General features: G+C 37.2%; 1 protein-coding gene across 1 annotated transcript in view; it reads left to right on the top strand.

Moving 5' to 3' along the window:
• LOC121942504 (protein diaphanous homolog 3-like) overlaps positions 1 to 24607 on the top strand; it is a 215845-nt gene that overhangs the window by 19097 nt on the left and 172141 nt on the right. The window contains 4 exon segments of the mRNA XM_042485728.1: positions 16279 to 16353; positions 16511 to 16580; positions 21365 to 21501; positions 23355 to 23460. Of these exon segments, the coding sequence (XP_042341662.1) occupies positions 16279 to 16353; positions 16511 to 16580; positions 21365 to 21501; positions 23355 to 23460 (388 nt within the window).

The raw sequence follows: 24607 nt of genomic DNA, 5'->3' as shown, positions 1-24607 counted from the left end.
TTATTAAATATCTGTTTATATATTCTTCTTCTTCTTCTTCTTCTTCTTCCTCCTCTTATATTATAATTATTATTAATAATAATTGGAGGTGCGCGTGGAGGGTCTGCTGGGTGTGTGTCTGTGTATGCATGTGTGTGGGTGTGTGTGTGTGTGTGTGAATGTGTGTGAGTGTGAGTGTGAGTGTGAGTGTGAGTGTGAGTGTGTGTGTGTGTGTGTGTGTGTGTGTGTGTGTGTGTGTGTGCGTGAGCATGTGCGTTGGTGAGTGGAGGTTTTTATAAAGTTAATTGGAAAGGCACTTTTTCTGTTAGTGTTTTATTAAAGAGTGTCAGAAGTCAAAGTTTTATTCTTCTTCTTCAATTTTAATTTTTTTAAATGTAGGTCTTAAACAAAAATATTTTCATGTTGCTTTACTGCATAATGAAATGAAAGGACCCAAACAAGACATTACAAAGGTGTCATGAAGTGAAGTGAATATAGCTGCAGCTCACATACTGTGAGCCTCAGGGTTTGTAAATGCGACTTGAGGAACAAAACACCATAGCTTAATTACTGAACTCATCCAGAATTGAAGTAGAAACAGTGACCTTGTCTAAACTGTTTTTTATTTTTTTGTTTTTATTGTTTTATAAACATTTTTCCTATGGTTTGTGCTGATCATTTACCAAGCAGAGTGTAATGTACATTTAAGCCTTAGAAGTGCTCTACCTGTATCCTTCTTTAGTTGTCTGCAAGAAAAATTGGGTGTGAATGCGAGAGCATTCACAATCTATGTTCTTCTATGCGCAGAAAATGTATTATTTTTCTTCCGTCACTTTTTTCGGCACTTCAAAACTTCACCATACTTCAAACTACAAACTCCATTCAAACATCAAAATATTAAGAACAGTTAATCAATTCAAACTGAAGTTGTGTAGAGATTAGTGTTGTCAGACAACTGGAGTTGCTAAAAAGATATTGATATTTGATACCATAGAGCAGTGATGATACAGATGATTTATTTTCGGTTAAACTCCAAACTGCTGTGATAATGTTTTTTCATCTTTTTCAAGATAAAATCCATACCGTCACAGCCCTAACATGAATAGAAGTCATTTATGACATTGCAAATAATGTGATTTAAAAAAAAGATTTTTGGCTTCACATACACACGTTGCCCTATTCTCCATGTGACATTTGAGAGTAGAAGAAGAAAACATCTTGGCTGCTTATAAATCCAATTCACATGTATACAGCTTACTTTGTTATTGAGAGCAAGGTGGCTTTTTTGAGAAATGGGTTCAACAGTGTAGGGCTGCAGCTATCAACTTTTTTTGTAATCCAGTATTCTATTGAAAAATCCATCGGTTAACTGAGTAATGGGATAACTGATACTTTGCTTTATTAAAGCAATAGTAAATATACAAAAGAAATACTAATGATAAAAAAAATTGTATTGCTTACATTTCTTTCAATAATTAGGCCCCATTGCTACTTACACCACCTGATATTTTGCTTTTTAGGTGTTTTATGCATTACTGTGAGGTGTGTGTGTGTGTGTGTGTGTGTGTGTGTGTGTGTGTGTGTGTGTGTGTGTGTGTGTGTGTGCGTGCGTGCGTGCGTGCGTGCGTGCGTGTATTTGAGTGACTATTATAACAGTAACACGAATGAAGCTCAGGCTTTTACAAATTGACAGCAGTATTTCATTTTCTGTCAGTGTGTTAAGATTTGCTCAGGAAAGTAAACACAGAAAATAAAAAGCTTCTGTCAGTTCATGAAAGCTTAAGCAGCCACCATATTGATTTACGTATTTAAAAGGAAAACTTTGCTGATTTTCATCCAGCTCTGTGTCACAACAGTGTGATGTGGTGGATGCCCTCAGAGCAAACAGCTGTTGGCGCTTAGAGTGGAGAAGAATTTAGCAGTAAAATTGCCAAGTGGTAGTAAATATGCAGTTTAGGGTTCAGTTTGTCTTTGAAGAAACACTGCGGCTCCTTAAATTTCCATCTCAATTGCTGGGTAAAGTGAAGGTGGGTTGCCCTAAAGTGAGCACCAATCAAACAGCGAGTTGTTTAAAAAGTTTTTGAGTGGTAGAGCCAAAGTCAGTGTGCACTTTTGTTTGTGTGATTTATTACAATTCAGTATTTAAGTCTTAATTAAGATCTGTTGAGAAAAGCCTTTCATTGTTGTAACTGACCAAATTATTGTCAGAGCAGATTTCTTGAGTAACGCTACAAATGTTCTCGTTGTAAGGTAATAGCCTTTTTTATGCCGGCCTTAATTGCAGCTTGTTTGCTAGAGACATGAACAAGATTCCAATGGCTGTGAAAAACTTGAAAACATTACATTACAATTACATTTCCCAGGCCTGGAAAAGTCATGAAATTAGTCAAAATCATTGAAAGTTTGGTAAAGTGTTGGGATTTTGTTGTGTGCAATAAAATTGTTATAGCAACCATCCATGGATAACCTTCCATATAATTTAATACAACGGCAAATTTATCAGCACTCACCTCCATATTGACTTTTTTTATCCAGGGTACCAAGGACAGGAGCCCTGCTGGTTTTTAGGGAATCTGACCTCAGATTGACCCTGCTGTATGAGACAATAGTGATGAGACTGTCATTTTCCAGAGTGTTGGATGTAGTAGAGATTCTACTTGTCTTGCTGTCTTAGCTCATGAAGGCCAAAGTTGAAACGGGATTTTCCATAAACTAAGAATAGACTGTGGAGAATCAGAGGGACAAATCTTCTGTGGCTCAAAGGCTCATTGTTGACCATGTCAGATCTGTTTGGAGCATAACTAAGGTATATATCACCAAAGAGCTTCTACTGTCAGCTCCAGGAGTCACGCAGAATTACCACAACTACCTGGATTAAGAGAAAACATTGCATACTTGAATATCGGTACATTTTCACCCTTGAGAAATCAGTGGATGAATAGGCTGAGAAAGCAAAGCAACCAGCAAACTGACCTTTAATCAACAAATCCAACAGTTTCTGCCAAACTGCATAAACAAAATAAAGCACCCTTGCTTGAGAATGAATAGCAGAATGAAGAGAAACTTGCAGCACAAAAAAATGTATGTGGGTTGTTTTTTGGGGGGAATTCAAAAGGGAAAAGCTCTCTGTTAATGTTCCATTAGGTTAAAGGTAAATCCCCAAAGTTTGTAGACTGCAATACACACTACACAATGCCTTTCTTAGTCCCGTCATGCTGTTCACGGCTGATCGAAGATGACTGTGGTGTTGCATCACCTTATGGACTCTTGCCTTGTGTTTTATCCCTGATCTTTTCTGATTGCGATCTGGTGTGCTGCTGAACCAGAGGCTATTGTTTTCACCAGTGATGGGTAACCTTTTTCATAAGAGGTTGAAGACAGTTTTAAAGTAAAGCTCCAGATTGATAACATGAATTTCAAATTCTGACCAATTAAAAATTTGTCTATGTGTCTATTACCACACATTAGGACACTTTTACCATATTTCACTTGAGTCTCTCTGTCTACTTGTTTATGTGTATTTATTGGTTAAATATAGTGATCAATATTTTCTGTTTTTATTTTCACAAAATATTTTAGACCTTGAATCTATCTCTCAAACCACCCTTTTAGATTAGTATGACCACCCTCATTTTTTTTAACTTGTCTTTTTCCTTTGCCTCTAACCACTTTAGCATCAGTGAATAAAAATGAGTTTATTTATATGTTGTTAACACAGCAGGAGTCTCTCATCTTATTGATTTTCACCAGGTCTAAGCCTTCTTATGGCTAATAAAGCCTCTCTACTGCAAGGCTTATCCTTTTGAGTTCATATGTGGATTGCACTCCCACCCACAGCCTCTCTCTCTCACCTACTTACACAATAGTGCATGAGTGATGGCACATGGATGTAGGAGTTAAAGAATAGAGACCTCATTATGTTTTCTAGAACCTCTCATCTTGAGCTCTGTCAAGACATCCAAGAGAAAATTGGTGTTAAGAGCTTTTAATCACAATGAATCCACTTTTTGTGAGCTTCACTTTGTTTTTGATTAGAATCAGTCGTATAACCAAAAAGTATGCAAACACTGCCAAGAGCAATTGAGATTCAGAACTTGAATTATGCAACCATACTAAATACGATGCGGTATATGTCTGCCAGTTGGCTTTTTTTAATGAGACAATGGTTTGAACAAGATATTAGTGAGAATATGAACTCATGTAATGCAAATACAAAAATTTATGTTATTGATGAACCATGACTAGATCTGTTAAAAATAAATTGCTAAGAATGGCCAGAATTGATTATGAAAACAAAATCCCTCTCAGTGGATTGCATAAATCTATTTGGGGGAAAAAAAAGATTTAAAAGACATCCTGCAAAAGATGCGTTTAAGTGAGCTTGGTGAATAATGAGAGAATTATGAATAATAATGGCAACAACAACAGGGCTTAATGGTATAGAGAATAAAAACTGCTAATATTTTGACCAACCAGTGTGGTCTGCTTGCCTCATTGTGGTGAACTTTTCACCTTTTTTTTAAGGTAGAGAGCAGAAGTAGTGCTAGCTATCCAAGCAGAGTATCAAAATGTAGAAAAAAGACGCAATGACTTGGTTACCTTTTGCAATTTGGCATAAAAGATGAAGTAGATGGGACACCGATGTGATGCGTCATGTAAGCAGGATGGAGCTGGGTTTCTCACCGCTACACAGACTATATTTGTCGCATGTGGTTGCAGCCAGCTTCACTGCATATTGAGATTTGCTAAATGATGATGCAGTTGTGTATGCAAAGTTTAGAAGTGTGGACTATATTAACTGGCACTGTATTGATTAAGTGCATCGTTTTAGATACAGGATGCATTGATCTGATTGATTTATTTTAATGTGAGATGTAAATACACACACACATTCTACTGCTTTGCATTGCCTCTGGTACAATGAGGTATTAATTTTTACACTTTTTAATCTGATTATGCTCTATTCTCACACAGTTATCTGTTGAAAGGCCGCACAGACAAGTGCATAGGAAAAAAAACAGACAGACCCTTGGTAAAAACAGGGAAGAGCTGCATCCATGGTCAGTGTAGCAGAGTTGATTATAATTGAGGGGCATGCTGAGGCAGACATGTCGTGCCGTGACTTTGTCCCATGTAATTTGGCCATAAGACTGGATTTAGAGACAAAAAAGTCTTTTTACAATTTCCCATGAAATGTTGGAATATTTAGTTTTACAAATCAAGATTGCTCTGCATCCAGAATGTAGTGCTTTATTTTGATGACTATGTGTTTACTGATATCAGACAAGACTGTCAACTTGTCACACTCCCTTTCCATCTTCAGTCTGACATTGCATTCACTGTTGCTGATTTTTGTCGGGGAGGGACATTTGTTTCCCTTAACCAATCACTAGAGAGCAAAGCATCTGCCTGATCTAACATCATTTTAAGTTAATGCTGAAGTGTAGCCATGCCAACATACCTGTTTTGCTGGGGTTTTCACAGCAAAGCAAAGTCAGAAAAAACAGCTGTCAGTCTGCACGATATTGAGAAGACATGTCAATGAAAGGCAACCTCGATATCGCCGTAAGTCTCATCTTCTCATCCAATGAGGAGTCAACCGGCACGCTTAACAATGCTTGACAATAGTGTAAGTCCTATCCTTGCCACTGATTGGCTCATCCAGTCCCCTCACTGCGCTTTTTAAATTTTAACTGAGAAACAACTGTTTCATGTCACAATGCCAAATGAATCTGTTAACTTGAACTTGGTAGAGTGTGCTGATTCAAATTTCTTGACCCAGGCAAGACTATGTGTCTATTTATGTTAAATGCATTATGAAGGCTCATTACCTGTAATAAATGTGACAGTTTAAGCCACGCAATATAAAAAAAGTCTACATTCTGAAACCTTTTTACTACACAATGCACAAAAATGTTATTTCTGAATTAAATGTATATGATACTGCATATAATGTAATAATAAAGTGTATGTTAGCTGGCTACATGAGCTCGCATCAAACTTTGAAGTAAATAGCCACAGTCTATGCGTACCCACTGCTGTTTATGGGACCATCACCTGTGTGATCCTCGAGGAAAACGTGTCCTGTAGGCACTGACTTTCGATTGAGTTGCCACTAATAAAATGGACACTCAGGCTCATGAATAATGACATAGTCCAGCTTGACCATAAATCTGCCTCGGCTAGAAACCGTGAGCCGACAGCTGTAACCCCTTGCTATCTAATAGCACCATTACAATCCTGAGTTGTGGGATTGATTTGGCAGTAGAGGTATTTTGTCTGCCACTGCTCTTGGATGCTGATCACTGTCACTTTCTTGGCTGTGTTGAGGCAAACATTTCTCACTCACTGCTTCCATCCAATATGTGTTTGCATCCTGCTAGTATAGCCTGACAGACTTATGTGCTCCCTCATCAGGTTCCTTCTGACGGAGCAAGCAGACTTAGATGTAATTTGGTACTTCCTGCAGCTCCAGAGTGCCGATCTATGACGCTTGCCTCTGACCTTTGTAAACCTTACCCACCTCAGCTATTCTAGCTCTCTCTCGCTCCCTTTTTGTGAAGAGAGGCCACAGAACTAGCCCACAGGACCAGCAAGGCTACAGGATGTAATTGTATTAAATGGATTTGATAAATGGATCTGACAAACAGGTGGAAATTGGTTTTTGATTTTATATTAAAACTGACCTTCAGGTTTAAGGCCCCAGATTTATTTATTTATTTCCAGTTTAGCTATAAAGTAGGGTGCGGTTTAGCATCCCTCTTCCTTACACCAACACTTTTTTAATAAACCTTGGGTGCTGTTCCTGTCTCTCATACACGCACCACCCATGTGCTGCACACACAGATTCACAATTCCTCAAACCATGAGGTTACAAAGGACACACACAAATGTTTCTTTTTCCTTTTCATATTAAAGTGCTAGGTTATGTATGTGGAAATCTGAATACTAAACTACATTTTGCAATCACCAGTAGCATATAAGCAAGTTTTTACAACATTCTAAGGCTAAACAGGGTCTTTTCAGTGATGGGGGAATTATTCTACAAGTTATTATTAATACAATTACAAATACAACTTTTGGTAGGCTAGTGGAATAATACAATAATTTTCTTCGTCAGCCAACTAGATACATTTTGCTGCCTTAAAAAAAGATTGAGGTAAGATGAACAGATGGACTGAACTTTATCTTATTAGATAAATACAGATGTTGACAGTTTACTTTGGGAACATAATCTGTAGTTGAAGAAAGATAATAAAATAACAATACACCGCAACATATTTTAGGTGGAGTGTGGTGGAGTGTGTATTTTTTTTAATTGTAAAAAAATGTGTAGCGTTTTCAGTTTTTACATGTTTAATATTTTTTGCTAAGTGATAATTAAAATGATCAGTTGTTGCCCTAGTATCTGCTTTGATTAATATTCTTGTGACTCTTTAAAAGTGTATAGCTATATTACAATTTTAACTTAACTAATACTTTAAAAAAAAAAATTCTTTATTTCACTCCATTAAAAAAATGAATAAAGTATTTATATAATCAAACAAAATATTTTTTTTTTATCAGTTTTAATACGTTAATATTGAAGATATTTTAGAAACTTGTTGCTTAGTTTTTGCAGGTATTATTATTGTTGGTGGCCATCTGGTAGAGTGGCCAATGACCTCCTCTGTTTTAATTTTAGATGTTCCAAATTGCAACTACTTCAGCCTCCCTCTTCTCTCTGTCTCTGGGGAGCCCTCCTGTAGTTGGTTAACTTGCTATACTAGGGACAACATTTTAAAGTTAATTTTTTATTTCAGCTCCATAATCGCTTTAGCGTAGTGCAACACAGTGCTGCACTGCCTGGAAACCTTGGAGGCATTCTCCTGAGACTCCGGCAGAAGTCAAGCTACCTTAGCTGTGAAGTTAGCCAGATAAGGCGCCTCATTTTTCTCTTTGATTTATGACTGTTTTTGTTTCCCAGGGAATGGGATGATGAATTTGTTTTCCTTATTTTTTAATGCTCTCTCCCTGGCTCTGTTTCTTGGTGTCTTTCTGAGATGATAGCCCTCAGTCGAATACCGCTGTGCTTCTTTTGCATCTGTTGATGGCGAGGTGTGATTACAATATGCCTCCAATCCCAGAGTAAGCATTAATTACTGTTTATTGCATTGTATGAATTTCAAATAAAAGTTGTTTATAGTATCTTATCCACATCTTGGGAGATTGACCAACAACATGGAGTAATTATCCAACAAGACAGATTGAAAATTTAGGCAGCGTTGCTACAAGAGATGGAAGATTATTAGGATTTATGTGTCAGTTGTGGATGGACAGCTGCTAACAGAATCATATTTTCAGCATCTTAATAGTGAGGCAAAAATGGTAGCCTGATTCCAGGACTGTGTTTTTTTATGGTCTGGTGTGCTCACTGATGGTTGTTTTCTTGGTAGAAGAAAAACTACAGAGCCAATCAGTGCTTTGTAAGCAGGAATAAGATTTCATCTTCCAACTGTACATGCGATCCACACACAGTAGCTATACAGATTGATGTAAACTGGCCTGCTGAACCCAATTAAATAACATTTCTTTGTTTAATGTAACAAAAATTTACTGCCACCACTGCATCTTTGTCAAAATGAAAATGCTTTAACAGGACACAGACATCAGTGATTGAATAATTTGTGTGTTTATGTATTTATTTTAGTAAACTGATTATTTATGGGGCACAGTGCGCCTCAATTAACACTTAACATTTAAAATGATTAATACAAATGTGCCATGGTAAGATTAGAAGCTACTATGCACTCATAGGCTCATATATTTGTGAAATATGCACTCTGCTGGTAATAGCAACACTTTTGCTTCGGCTCTGAAATCAGCAGGTGTAGATCTGCAAACACTGAAGGGACCAAGGCCATACTGCAGTAGATTACTGTACCTTTCTGTTCTGTGTCCTTTTTGTACCAATGACTAATGACAGTAACAATGTTGACAGGTAGCAGTCAGACATAAATCAATGCTGCAGTTTTTTTCCACCAAAGAAAAGCTGGGGAAAGTGGTACCAGATCATTTTTACACAACACGGCTTTGAACACTGAGGACATTCAGGCAGAGAATGTGATTGAAGTTTCTCATTTGGGATGTGGGAGGGGTGCCAGATGTTAGGAACTAATGAAACCCAAGGGCTGCCAAAGCATGCTAGATTAGCAAACAGAATTTAAAATACTAATTACTTTAGAGTCTAGACAGACAGCATGTCAAATACAAACCACCTAACTGCACAAGGATAAGGAAACAGGTCACTATTGGGATGAAACTACTGATTTGTCTTTGAAAGTTATCATCCATGTTTTTATTGATACTATCAATACAATTTTACAATTTTATGAACTACTCTAATTTGTATTACCCCTTTAACTATATTTGTACAGTAGTGTATGGACACATGATTCTTGCAGTGCAATAACAAATCTAGTAATCATGACGAACAAACAGTTATGAGAAATAGGCTTGGGTGCTCTCTGTTTTTTTGTCTTTTCATCCCTTCTTGATGTTTTACCTGGTCATATATATGGTGGTGTGTTTGTGTGAAACAAAAAAAGAAAAAAATAAGATACTGGTGAGAGATGTCATTTTTGCTATATGATATTCAGGTCTGGAAATTAACTTTTTTGTCCACCTGCCACTGTGGCTGGTGGACTCCAAAATCTACCTGCCACTTAACAGATTACCATTGTTTTTGTGGCAGGTGAGTGAAGCAAATTCAGCAGCCAGTTGCATATTTTACCAGCATTTGGCTGGTGGCTGGTGCTAATTTCCAACCCTGATGACATTGTCTGGCCTACAATGCTGTGTTTGTAATGTAAAATTAGCCTAATTAGCCAACTCTTGCTGGATTCTTAGGGCCTGGAGAATAATGAATAGATAGGAAATAAGCACCCTCATGGCTGGAAGACCTGATCATTTGGATAATAAACTGCTTTTGTATTGGAAGACATCATCTCAAGATAAAGTTATTGTGGCAAAAAGCCCAAATAACAGCAGAGACACTTTTCTCTTTTATTAGTCTTTCAGCATTATCCCCATCTGCAGTCTGTCTGGGCTCAACTGCCTGTTCCACAAGTAGAGACCAACCTCTAGTGGCTTGTGCTGTGTAAGGGGGTGTAACAAAACTCAGTGCCAACGTGCCAGCAGTTACTATACGACTGGTACCTACCAGACCGAATCATCATGTGGATTTTGGTGCATCATGTCGGTGTTAGGTTGTGTGAATAACAAGACAGAGAGCGTGCGGGAGCAAGACAAATAGAGTGAATAGAGAACTTATTCAGGGTTAAATTATTGTAGTTAGGTTCCTTTTTATTTATAAGGTGAATATGTTAATAATGAATTATCCTTATCCATATTTATACTGTATATTTATGTATACTTCAAACAGTTAACTGTACTGTAATTTTAAGTTTAAATTTGCCTTTGTAATAACAAAAGCTGGACTTTAGTGTCATTTACAGTTTTTTGCTTTATATTTTTTTGAAAGTATCAGTTCAGACATGATTTAGGGACTGGTATTGGCAAAAACACAAACGATACCCACCCCTACTGCTGTGCACTATATCACCTCAGTACAGCATCTTGGGTTAATAGAAAGAAGAGTCTCTGTAGTTTCGACAATGTGAAAATCATACCTTCAGAATTTCTAAATACTCCCATTGCACTGTGTTACCGCTCAAGCCCTAAGGCCATTGATGCCTCCACTGGTGGCTTTATGATGGACAGACACTGTCCAGATTTTGCCTGATTTTTAATTTTTTTTTTACTTTTCTTGTCTTAGCCTGGAATTGGTTGCCCCGGACACATTTTAGCACAGGGATGGTTTTCTGCAACATTGGCTGTCATTTGATGTGCGGGTGGAGGGGGGGTCACACTGCCTGATTATTTTGCCTATATTATCTGCCTCTCAGGCAGTTTTGCTCTGCAGTGTAGCAATATGAGGTATTCCATAATTCAATATTACTGCAGAAGTATTTTACATCTTGTGGCAAAATTTTTTATCTTGAGCCTGCTGTGACATAAACTGAATGTAACCTAACTTTACCTGAAGTTCTGTGCTTGCATTCAGTGTTAGCACCCATGTCATAACCAGTGAATTGATCTGTACATAAAAGTAGCAGGTTCTGGCCAGACATAAAGGCCGACTGCAGTGTGAGTAACAACAGGGTACAAGATCAATAGAATTGCACAGCGTCTGCCCAGCTTTATCTGCCTTATCCCAGCTCTTCCTGACCTTCAACTATGACACAAAGACACACTCCTTAGATACATTATTGTCTCAGCCTGATTGTTCTTGCTCTTGAAGATGAGTCTTTTCTTCAGGTGGTGTGGACAGCTATTATATTGTCCCTTCCTGAGCTCTGAGATAGGCTAAATTTGCCAGGCCCTTTCCTAGAAACCTTTGAAAACAGACTCATGTCAACACTTCCCTTCCACTTTTCACTCATGTGTTTCAAGGCAGATGCCTTTCAAATTTGTTGCAGCAGACCCTGACAGTACAGGCTTGTTGGTTTCCTGTGCAATAGTTCCTGCTATAGATCAACTGATTATGTTCCTTTGCTCTCTGCCTCAGCTACTGATGATGAAAAACTAGCATGCAGTTGCCACTGAGTTCTGCATTTCAATGAAGCTCATGTCACGACTCCCGCCTTGCTTAGTCTATAACCAGAATGGCCTGTGCCATGGCCCAGTGAGAAGTGTAGGCTAAATTGATTTTTTTCTCAAACATGAGAGCTTCATTACTTAGCTACCTTGGCAGCAGCCTTCCCCATCTTCATCAGAATGGCAGCGACAGTTTTTGTCAGTCTCCTTTATTTTCTTGACCCTGTCATACATTCACAAACATTTTCATTCACCTTGGTGATGCAGAGGCCTATATTGCTTTTCAGCCTCTTGGTCTTCTTTTGTAAGAGGAGGGTAGTTAACAATCTGTTTTTTTTTTGTTTTTTTAAATATTTTTTTATTATTATAACTGCTAAGGTCAGGTAGAATTGAAGCCATGGTGTTTTTAAGTCTGGGTGAATTACAGTGTTAGTAACATTTTAAGATCTGCGTTATTTCTATTCTTTTGTATAATGAATGTCCTTGCTCATAATAAAACCAAATACATCATGGCTTACCTAACTACCGAAAACATGGATGATCGAAAACATCAACAACATGGCTTGCACAGTCCTACATCTAGCTCACATGGTATAGTTCAGAACCAAAGACCAGATCTCAAATTCCCACTATGAGGTTGTTTGTGTAAAACTATGCACAAGATGATTTACAATTTTGCTGTATGTATGTAACTCTCACTCGTGCAGGATATACTTTTTAGACGCAAGCACGCTATGACACTTTTTTGAAACGGTTCAGTGTAAAGCGCCTAACTTAGCTTACTTAAACTCAGGTTACCTGCCGCAGTGTCGGTCAGGGGGATGCCTGGTCTTTTTCAGTTAAAACGAATTAGCTTTTAAAAAGCTTTAAAGCTTTTACTTTCTAACTTTACATCATGCAGTCAAATTTGCGTCAGTATGTTACCCTTTCTAAAAACAACTACCCAAACCACACATATTGAGCTTAGATTGTATAATCAAGATGGATAACATGAAAGATCCCAAAAGGGAAGCCAAAACATCCCATTAACCCTGCACCCTCTGTGATAGCAAATGGGACATAGGCCAAGCTAACACATTAAAGTGCACATAAAAAAATCAGGGTTTCCCACACTTTCATTTTTTTTGGCAGCCTGCCATGAGCAAAACATCTGCTGTCATATATATTTCTTAATTTTGGAGCTGGATTAGGAGTGCTGTTGAAGAACATATACCCCTCATTTATGCATTGCACCAAAGGATCCATCAATCTGACCAGCTCTGATCAGATCGTCACGCAGTCAGACATTATATACTATTCTTCATTTTTGGTAGTTTTTATCAAACTGATGAAAGCATTCGTTTTTGTGATATGTTTGGCTTCAGTTAGTTAGTTGATGCTATAGAAAGGGTGTTTGACATCATGACTGACAGCTCTGTGTGCAACTTGGTGTGCTCGCTATCAATGGTGCTGTTCGTGATTTGTGAGAGGATTGTTTTGGCGGGACTCTGGCTTCAAATGACGTCACCAGAGCAAGATGGCAGTGTCCATATCTGGGATATTTTCTATATTTTTCAGTTTTGTACAGTGGGGGGAGGTGGAAATGCGTCGTCTATTTGTGTATGTAGTCATTGATATTGAGTCACTGCATGTAAATCAAAAGAACCTTAATCATATAGTGCAGCTATTTCTTTTGTTTGTTTGTTGGATAATGTTGAATGGAAATCACCTTCGAAACAAGATAAGGTTCTATCATGTTACATAACAGTGTAACAACAGATACGTTTATGTACACACATTAACCTGCAGCCTCATACTTTTCTCAAAAATTAAATTCAGAAAGCAGCCTCTAATTTTACGTTGTCACCTCGAGAATTTCTGTAAATTTGATGCTGAGAGGCATGCAGCTTGTTGATTACAACAGTGCAAACACTGAATGCTAATGTTTAGAGACGTTATTCACTTCTAGTCAAGAGGGAGTTGGGGGGGCGCTCACTACCTTACTCAAACTTTCTTTGTCTCGGGTTTTTGCACACCCTAAAGCTTTACCCCTATGCTCGCACAATGTAATATTTTTTCCTATTTATGCTCCTTATTTAAATCATATTTAACACTTCTCTGTTGTAAAGTTGTCTCAGCTCTTTCTTCAGATTCTCTACTGCCACTCTTAGGTAAAATGCTTGTGTATCCAACAAATGATTTGTCAGTAAAGTATACACCGTTGTTTTCTTGATAACCATTTTGTTTTGATTGTATCCAAAAAGTCTCCAACTTGGAATTGTTTTCATAAGGCATAAGCGTCTTGCTTCTGTTATGCTGTGCGTCACTACCACACACCCTTGTTCTGTCATCTGCTTTAAGTACAGGTTTCGCAATCACTGTAATCTGGCAGTAGGAAGAATAAAGGAAATGTTTGATTTATGTAGAGGAATGCTCTTGTTTTTTGCATTGCTCTCACACAATCTGAACATCTAGAGAGATCTTAGTTGCCAGTTCAGGTACATGCTTAAAAGGGATATTTCACAGATTTTTAACCAGCTTTGTGTCAAAACAATGTGGATAGTGTGTGTAATTGAACTGTTGCAGCTGATCAAGAGACTTATCCACCCCTCTCTCACTCAAACGCAGACCAAACCGGTAATGCTGTGGAGTGCTAATTGAATATAAACTGCACTACCATTTTCTCGCCTAAAATGTTTTCAGAAACATAATTTAGAGCCCGGTTTAGCTGTAAAGGCAGCAGTTTGTGTACAGGAATTGGGTGCCATACATACATTTCTACACATTAAAAACAGAGGCCAAAAAATTAGGTCAGAGTGAAAAACTAAGTTGCACTGATCAAATATTAACCAAAATTGTCTCAGTGCATTGCCTATATCTCACCTAAAATGTTTTCAGAAACGTATTTTAGCTCATCATTTAACTGTAATACAAGATCCTTTGTTACCAGCTGACCACCATTGCTTCAAATGGACAAGTATGCATTACCTAACCTACCAGTGGGGACATGTATTGGTACGTTGCGATGTAGTGCATTCAGTTAGTTGTAGGTTTTCTACCTCTTGAGCCAAAGCAAATCCATCAGTTTTTCTCTGTTTTCTCTGAAAGCACAATGTTCAAAAGTATTTGCATCTTTCTACTGCGTAGACAGCCTAGTTTACTGAAAAGACCATCTTTCCAGCAGTAAAATACTTGGGTGGTTGTGATACTATACATCAAAATGTATATCCTCTTGAAAAAGGTATAAGACAACTAATTTGTTTTTTGGAAATGGAATATCTGATTAAGAAATTGGCCATTTATTGTAGCTAAGGAAAAAGCCTGATTAACTTAATAAACATAATGTAAAGATCATTGTAATGATAACACTGTTCCTTCCTCTGTATCTCTAACAAAACTTGCTATTATGTCATTAGCGTCCAATACTTGGACCAGCACTAATGTAGAATAGGAATAACTTTATTAGTTCGATTTTCTTTGTAGACACGGACTGCATTGTCTTTGTCAAATTATGTCTCCTTCGCTGGATGAAAAGAACATCCATCCTTTTCCTTTTAAAGGAAGAAAAACCTATATAATACGTTAGTCCCAGGCTTTCAATAGTACCCCTTTAATCATAGGCAACACTCTCTGGGGTCCATCAAAGCCACGTTTTCCATAAGAAAAAAATCATCTTTCATATGAAGAGCAGCAGAAAAATTCAATCCTCCTATAGCATATTTGATGAAGCTGTGTGAACCTACTAAACCCTCTTTGGAGAACTCACAAATGTCACTTACTTGTCCTGATATGTCAGTATATCCCTTTTTGGTCTTGCTGTACAGTACATTTCAGTAATATATTTGATAAAAAGATGGTTTGGGTGGCATTGCATCAGTTAGAGAGTCAGTCTTGTGTGAGACAATTTAAAGGACAGACTTTTATTTTGTACATACAGTGAGAGAAAAACTGATTTACTAAAGCTACATGCTGAACAAAAATTGCATAAACATTTACCGATTGCTTTACTGCCTTGTCTGTCTCAACATCATTGCATGCCTAAGAAATCTATTTTGTTGACTGAAATAACAAACAGGAACATTTCTGTCAACATTTTTAGGGTAATCAGTTTACACTACAAATTCTGACAGGGTGGTTTTTTATAGAAGTTATTCTGCAACATAAATTAGAGCTTGTCCTATGCCTGTATATCAGCCCTTATTATCAAAACGCAATTATATTATTATACACGTTGGCTTGATAGTATAAGTAAGTTCTCTTACTTCACCAGAGAGAACTGTTTATTTTCAACTAGAAAATGTCTTTCTCCCTCCACATCTTCGCTATGACTTTTGTAAAACCAATCATTATCAGTGATGTTTGTTATTATCATATGTGTATGTAAAAAATGGTATAGCATTATTGTAAAGTCTCAAATATTGAGCCTCAAAAATTATGTATTTGGTCAGACTACAATTAATGTGCTTTCCATTTGTTTTTTCTGTGTATAATATTTTAGCACAATTATTAACAGGCATGCACTCCTCTGTTTACTACTGCTGTGTCTGTCTTCAGCACAAAGTACAGGATACTACATGTTTTTCTGTCTGAAAGCTTTCCACAGTGGCTGATGAGTATGAAAGCGTTGTTGTCAGTTGTCAGTCTTCCACTGTTGTGATATTGATTTAAGGTTTGTTATTTCAGTTGGGTGCAGAGCTTCGGGCATGAGGGTCTTGGATTGCTGTTGGACATTTTGGAGAGGTTGCTGTTCAAGAAACAGTAAGTTTACGCATTCACTCATGTATATTCATGTACAGACTCTTACCCATCTCCCTGTAATTCAAAGGCTAATTTTCAAACACCCTGCATACAGTTTGTTTACTCCATTCTGTACATTAGAGACCAACTGTTCCTCATCTCTCTCTTTTGTCCCTAGGCAAGAGAAGCTTGACAAAAAAAACCAACATAAAGTTGTCCAGTGTCTCAAAGCCATCATGAACAACAAGGTAATGATAACATTTTTTTTGTGAGTAAAATGATGATGTTTATTAATTTTGGTTGGACAATAAGTAATGCTTTTGTTCTTGTAAAACTAGAGGTGTTATTCTTTAAAAGTACTTGGTTTAAAGAAAACAAGAATAAGAAGAAATGTTTTTCTTTTAAAGTTATTTATTCATAGTTCATAGTGTTGATGTTTTCCAGTGAAAGACTCACCTATATGCGTGGGAATCACCGAAGGCCTCGATATTATCACAATACTAAAGTCACAATATGATATTATTGCAATTTTAAACATGTTGCGTTATGCTGAGTATTGTTAAAACATATTGCAATATGTTGGGATTTATTACATTTTTAAAACTTTAGTTATGTTCCCAAAGATAAAAAAAAAATCAATATTTGGCATCCATGTATAGATCCGATATTATTACAATAATATTGTGATACTGTGCTGTATTGATTTTTTTCCCCCACAGCTACTCAGCAAGACTGTGTTCTCTGATCTTTGAAAACAGTGAGAATACCATACTAATCTTATTAATTATTTAAAGTCTTGGGAATTGTGTGTGTCTGTGGACATAATAGCCAACATTAACTTCATTCAAGATTGTTTGCGACTGGATAAACTTTTATTGGCTCATTAATTGGGGCAGGTGCGGTCGTGAATGCACTAGCACCAGGAGTCCCCAAAGTCAGAATGTGGCTACTCCTACGTCTATCCTAGAAATAGACTGTGTCTGCTTTGTCCTTTTACCCTTCAGGAAGAAGATCGGTCTAAAATAACATCTTGTATTTTGAGTTCAGTCTGATCTCCAAGGGTAATTTTCCCCACATCCCCATCGACATCTGGTGTTTTCATGCAATTACCAAATTAGGCACCTGGGATTTCAATTACAAAGGGCTTATGACCAGTGGAGGAGAAGAGCGGCATCACAACAATATGGAAGCAATTGAGGGGGGGGTTTACTAATGTTCTGATGCAATCTGGATGACACTGTGTGACACATTTGCACAGATCTGAGGTTCCTAGCTGGCTTGCAAAAAGTGCTGTCTCTGGAGTTGGTACTCATGAGAGAGAGAGTATGTGAGTAAGATTGTAACTCAGGAAAAGAGATGCCACTGAGAGCGTGAACAAGAAAAACAACTTTATTTGCAGATTGTTTCAACGTATACAGCACAAATTAATTATCACAGAACAGCGTATTTCTCCGTTGCTTTGTTGTGGGTGATTATTGCATCTCAAACAAAGCAGTCATTTTTTAAAAAAAATCTGTTTGCGGTTCCTCAGATGCATTGGAAATGAAACACGATCGTGAAAAGTTGACTTTTAATCATGGATTTACTTCCTTGGACTCCTTAGCTCTTGGGACTACTTGGTCCTTATACACCACAGTAAAGTTTAGGCAGCAGCCATAAAGGGACACAAACAGTCTTGAACCCAAATCAAGTGTTGTAGATAATTACTTATAGAAGACTAAAAAATGACATTTTGAAAAGACTTAAAAGTTAGGAAACTGTAATAAATACATTTTTTTCTCAAGCTGACTGCCCCGAGTACATGTCGGGTTTTTTTCACCCTCAAAATCATTGTTGTCCGGGTGCCCGATAGCTCACCTGGTAGAGTGGGTGCCCAATGTACATATACAGAGACTGTTTCCTGGCCTCAATGGCTGCAGTGGCCGCAGGTTGGAGTTCAACCTCCTTGCCATTGAAATTTGGCAAAGGAGTAGAAACCCAGTGCCTGTCCGCCACACATCAATTTTCCAGATGATAAAAACGTGGCATGTCTCCTAATGCACCTGAAAGTACAATGTCTCACTGTCAGTCCGAGTAGCAGTTGGATTAGATTGGTGAGATTCGATTGTCTTTATCATCTGTCTCAGTGGAACTTTGTCTTCAGCTTCTCTCAAATACAAACATGTACATACAAAACACACAACACAACACACCATTAAAAATATACACATATACAGCATACAATGTACAAAAAGTGCAAAAGTGCAAACGGGAAAATACCGTGCATCATATAAATAATAAAAAAGTGCACATCATAAAAAAACCCTGCTCAAACCCTGAGTTTAGTGGGTGTGACCTGCAGTTTTATATGTTTAGTCTTTTTGTGTACAGCACTGTCAAATACATTGCAAAGTGATTTCTGTGACTTGCCTGCAATGTTATCAGTTTTCAGAAACTCAATTTGTTATGTTATTAGATACATTTAGCCAGTGTAATTTGTTTACGTTAAACCGTGAAACAATATGATCATATTGTGATAAAATGATTCCATTTAAGGTCAAGAGACAATAATATTGAATTATCGCCCAGGCCGAGGCACATGTGCATAAAACTATGTTCTATTGAAGTAGCTTTATTTCACAATGCTTCAGCTTTTCCTCCTTGTTTGCTGTTAGTCCACAGTAGCTATAGAGAAAAAAAAAATCTTGCCACATGGAGCTTAAACCCAACGGAGACAGATATACAGGCGCTCTGGCACAAAGTGTGCTGTAAGGTCTCATGTAATCCTGCGTCTCAACAGGCGCCAGACGCCAGCATTTACCCGTAGGCCTCTCTGTCAGCCCAGACCTTTCCCTGGCTAGAGAGGAGTCTTGGGATAAGATGTACCCACAATGCCAAGAAGACAGGTGTTCTCTGCCAGCTGTCAGTGCAGCCTTTTTTTCTTTTGGTTTCCTGCATCAAGTCAAACAGTTGCAGATTTTCTGTTGTCTGTCATCAATGGCATAATAATGTATCACTTTAAGTTACCACACAGTGAAACTGCCCTGCCCTGAATATCTGAACTGTATCAAGAAAACTGACTTCCTTCATGTAGCTCAAATGTAAGTGTTGCAGAACGTCATAGTTACTATAAATACATATAGTTCATAGCTCGCAGCTTTTAGATATATTTACAGGGGTTCCAAAGTCAAATAGTCATTGAAGTCATGTATTTAAACACAAGACCTTGATTGGTATAGAAATGTTTTAAAGGTCTTTTAAATGTGAAGACATGGGATTTTTTTGTTTTTTTGAAAAATAAAACCCATATTGTGTTTCAAGCCAGGCTGCTCTGAGCAGACTATCTGCTGTCTGCTAGCTTGCTGTCACTGTACCCTGGATGACATGGGGAAGTGCATATTCAAAAAAATGTGGTTATCTCACCAAGATTTTGCAGCATGGCTGACACCTGCACAAGGCGATGCATATGAGGCTTGGTGTTTTTTATGCAAAAATATTTGGACGAGATGCTGGAGCTGTGGGGGAGGGAGTGGACGATCTGACCAGAAGCTGAGGACACTATTGGGAGACTGCCTGTCACTCAAGCGGCCCAGTACTTAAATATGTTAAACTTTGGGCCTTAATGAGATGTAAACATTATTATAACATTTTAAGATGGGCGTCTGTGGGGATTTATTTTGTTTTGGAACCAGACTCCAGTGGACATTTGATGAATTGCAGTTCTTGGCACTTTTACATTGGATTCATTTTTCAGCCTTGCGGAATTCCCGCTTGGGTATATACTGTACTCTATATGTAAACAATAGTTTGGGGAATTTAGAAGGTCTGCGAGGTTTTCCAAAGTATAGAGACAGCTGCTCAAAGCATTGAAAAAAAGATGCAGTGTATACAGACGTGTGTTTGCATAGACAAACCTGCCCCAGCAGTGTCAACTGCTCTTTGGAGCCCTGACAGGACTGACACAGTCCATATGTCTTTTGTTTCTGGAAAATTCAGCATCCACTGACTTTGTAAGGACAAAAGTACATGAGCTGACTTTAATTAATGCTCATGTTATGAAGATTGTTTTGTGTTGCCATCAGTTCTTTAAACAGTTTTTCTGTGAAGCAAATCTAAACATAGAGAAATAAACAACAGAAATGTGATAGAAAAAACAACAAAACAATATATTTTGCAAAGAATGCAAGCAATGTATCTATTTCTACATAACTATTCAGATACGAGGACAAACTCTAAATACCATATATCTTGATTAGCTGACTGCCTCTTCAAATGAGTAAAGGCCACATTACACAAGCAAACAAAAAATATGTTTAAAGTACTCAAGAATGCTTAGTGTTAATTGTTTTTTAAAAAACCTTTTTTGACCCCTTCTTTTGTAAAATAAAGGCCCCTTTTGTTGCTGTACAAACTCAATTAAATGTAATGTGTTTTTTGTCCTGATCCTTTTATTTTCTAACACAATCTAACATTAACAAATTGATTTTCTCTGGACAAATTTACCACAAACAATAAATGGACCTGAATTACCATTGTTCTGCAGTTATTACAGTTCTGAATGATGGTGAAACTATTCTTAAGTGTACAATGCTGTTACCACATGCTGCTGTATTGACAATTAATTGTAAAATATTGTTATTTGTAATGATGGTGTTGCTGCAGGACTGTTTTTCTCTTTGTTGGCTTTTGTGAACATAAGATTATATTCTCACTGCAAAATTATTCTAAATCAGCCTAATAATTATCTTGCCATTTAATCACATATTCTGTTGGCCAAGTTCATTTGCACAATAAATCGTGCTGTGCCAGACCTCTGACTGGCATTGCATTGTAGATGGAACTGAAATCACTGTTAACCTTCAGACTTACTTTGGCCAGAAACTTATTCAAATGTAATTGGAGTGCAGGCAAATATAGTGTCTTGTTTTTTAAAAGTAATAACTTTAATAACCGTAACTTTAACTTTTGCCCAGAACATTGTATTTGTGATGTTGCAAAATGGGGAAAATCACAGCATATCTGGGTAATCATGTTTTGTGTGTGTTCATTGCAGTATGGCTTGGATCGAATCCTGGGGGAAGAGAAAAGTCTTGCGTTACTGGCAAGAGCCATTGATCCCACCCAGTCTGCCATGATGACTGACGTGGTGAAGCTGCTGTCAGCCATCTGCATTGTGGGCGAAGAGAACACGTATGTTCTGGTTTCATTAATTCTTTGAATATATCCATGTGTAATTGCTTCTCTAATGTTGAAAGACAATCCTTTTTAATTTCACAAAAGCAAGACTTCCTTAGTTTGGGCTGATAACTTTTACATTTTTTAATTGATTAAAATCAAAGGTCATTGCAGGACTTAAAACATGAATGATTTCATTAACCAGCCAACAATTTGCATGAGTGTCCACAATGTCTCAGAGTTACATTTTTGGAGCAAGGGAGGGATAAACTTGTGATTTTGTGAGTGCCAGTACAACTCTCAAAAGAGCATATCACAATAATGGTGCCTGCATTTTGTGTATAGATGATGTCTTGCAAGAGTCATGCCTGGTGTAGGTATTTTGTTAGCCTTGGTTTTTGTAAAAATGCAGAACATATTTGCAGGATATTAAGGTTGAGAGATTTAAAATGACTGCAGTGTCATATAAGATATCACAATGAGGGCTGTCGACAGATTAAAATTGGACAATTTGCTGTGATTAATCATAATTAATCACTTTTTTTATTTTAGAGACTGAAGTTTGTAATTATGGATATTCAAATTTAATCCGGAATCAACAGAGATTCAACACAAAGGAAATTCATTTAAATTCAAATACCACTGTTGCACTGCTGCATTTTAGTAGTCACTGACTACTCCCAAAAAGAAGTCGACTAGATGCTTAATCCCGGGAGATCTATCATATTCTCTTTCACAAAATAACAATCAGTCCTCGTCACCAAGGTCTCAAATACCATTGGTATAGGGTTAACTAGTGTAGGCTGGACCTGTCTGGGTTTAGTTGAAATGGCGGAGTCTTGTAAGTCTAGCAGAGTAATTTTGAACACAGATTCTCTTGTTTTACTCATAGTTAGTGCAAACAATTGCAGATTCCATTCTTTATGAGTGAAATGCACAGTGACGCCACACTAATTGTCATTAGTCAAAGAAATTCAATAATTCCCTGTGAGAGCGACGTCCTTTGTTTGCTCAAGCATGTTCGTCCTCTGCGCCCTCTTGTCTCATACACAGTGTGTATTCTTGACACGGTGGTTTCTTATGCTTGTAGATTATAAGAGGTGTCTCCTGATGCAATTTGAGTGATTCTCTTATTTCACCGTCTTCTACTGTGTTAATTGGGTAGCAGTTTTCAGCAATGTATTTAGCCAAAGCAAGTTACCTTCTCACTAACAGGTTTTGATAATTGTCTATAATTACCACACTGCTTTGATGTAGTTGGCAAAGCCCTGTAGTTTTGGTAGGGTGTTTTGCTTTTAGGTGATATTTTAAATTAAGTTTGGCTTTGCAAACCATTCAGATTGCCTTTGTTTTTTTTTTTTCCAAAGATCCGTCAGGCAACATTTTAAAGAAAAACTTCATGCCAAAAATTAGTTTTGGCAGCAGATCTTGTCATGTCAGTCAGCCGCCACAGGAAACAAACAAAGCCCAGCTATGTCTATTGTTTTTACTTAACGTGTTAAGTATTTCATAATAACTGAAAAGAGAATGCCTTAATTTTGACAGTGCTGATTACAAAAGATTTTCATTTTCAAGTAGAAGATATGCTGTAATAATTTAAGTCAAGTTGATTGAGTCATTGCAAGTTGTTCATTATTGAATTTATTTCATATTTTATCCAATACTGGTCGTAATCACAATCCTACTCAAGTCGCAAGTCATGGTGATGAAATTCACTGGAAAAGCCCATCCACTCAGGTCAAATTGACAAGAAAGGAACCGCGGATACAGTGAAAGTGGAGAGAACTCATGGTCACGATCCCTTCAAATGAATATATGTCTTCATTTTTTCCTGATTGTTCGCTCATGCATTACCTGTTCTCATTTAGTTTGGAAAAGGTCCTTGAAGCCATCACCACAGCGGGGGAATGGCGAGCCATTGAGAGGTTCAGTCCCATTGTGCAGGGACTAAGAGATCGCTCGGTTCAATTACAAGTAAGTGAGAAGTACATGTACTGTACAGCCTTGTTGCTCCCCTCAGGTTTCTCAAAAATGAAATATGGAATGGCTGTGCGAAGTTTACCATTTTAACATTCACACCTACACTGTGCTTAGAGGTCAAGTCACTTACACAGTCTTGGTGAGATATAGCCTTTTTTTTGCCACTAAATGTTTACTTATACTCTTGTTTTAAGCCAGACCTTGGTTAAAAGTAAAAATTAATCACAGATCCACTGCCTGAATGGTATATTGAAGCACCTATGAGTTACTTTTATTTATTGTATTTTGTATCGTTGAGTTTTTGTATTTTTTTTATCATTCATTGGAAAGAAAATTCTGGTTAAAAGTCCTAGTTAAGCATCCTTGTTTTGTGGATCAAACAAGAAACTATCTTAACACGTCAGCCTTGAAACTGATAATCTGATTTTAACATCTGCTGCAATGAACATAATCTTTGTGTAATGGTGTTAGTCGCTCAATTAAGATAAGCATCGTCCATCTTTGCAGTTGCCTAAGACGAATGCATGACATTGGATTTTTTTTGCCGATATCCAATATGCCGAAATATTTTAACATGTTTGGCCAATAACAGATACTCATATTTTTATATATGTACGCATTTTTCCACACCTAATTTTAGTGATCATCAAGTCTCTTCTGTTGTCCAGTTAACATCATATTATTCATACTAGATGGAGACTTCAGTACAATTCTTTTCAATGTATGTAATATTCATCCATTGTGCAAAATAAGAAAAAATATTTCAGCTTGATGTTTTGTACATGCTCACTTTGTCAATTTAAAAAAAAAAAGTGTTTGTCATATTGGCAGAAATCAGCATGTTGGGATATTGAATAAAAAAAAAATCTGCCAATATCTATGACATGCCAATATTATTGTGCATCCCTAATATGTCACAATCTTTACTGATGATTAGTGTTGCAACGGTATGAGATTCTCACAGTATGAAAACAGTATTATGGAATTATTATTACTATACTACACTGACCCTTAAAGAACTGAAAACAGAGGGGCCTTCTTAGTCAATTCTATAATTAAACCTTGAAATCATTAAAAAAAAAAGAAAGTATTTTTTTCAGTCTCCCTATTGAAAAAAATAAAATAAAGGGAAGGTTCTCTG

Source organism: Plectropomus leopardus, chromosome 1, assembly GCF_008729295.1.
Source record: "Plectropomus leopardus isolate mb chromosome 1, YSFRI_Pleo_2.0, whole genome shotgun sequence".
NCBI classification, from domain to species: Eukaryota; Metazoa; Chordata; class Actinopteri; order Perciformes; family Serranidae; genus Plectropomus; species Plectropomus leopardus.
This window is presented reverse-complemented; position numbering and strand designations above follow the sequence as displayed.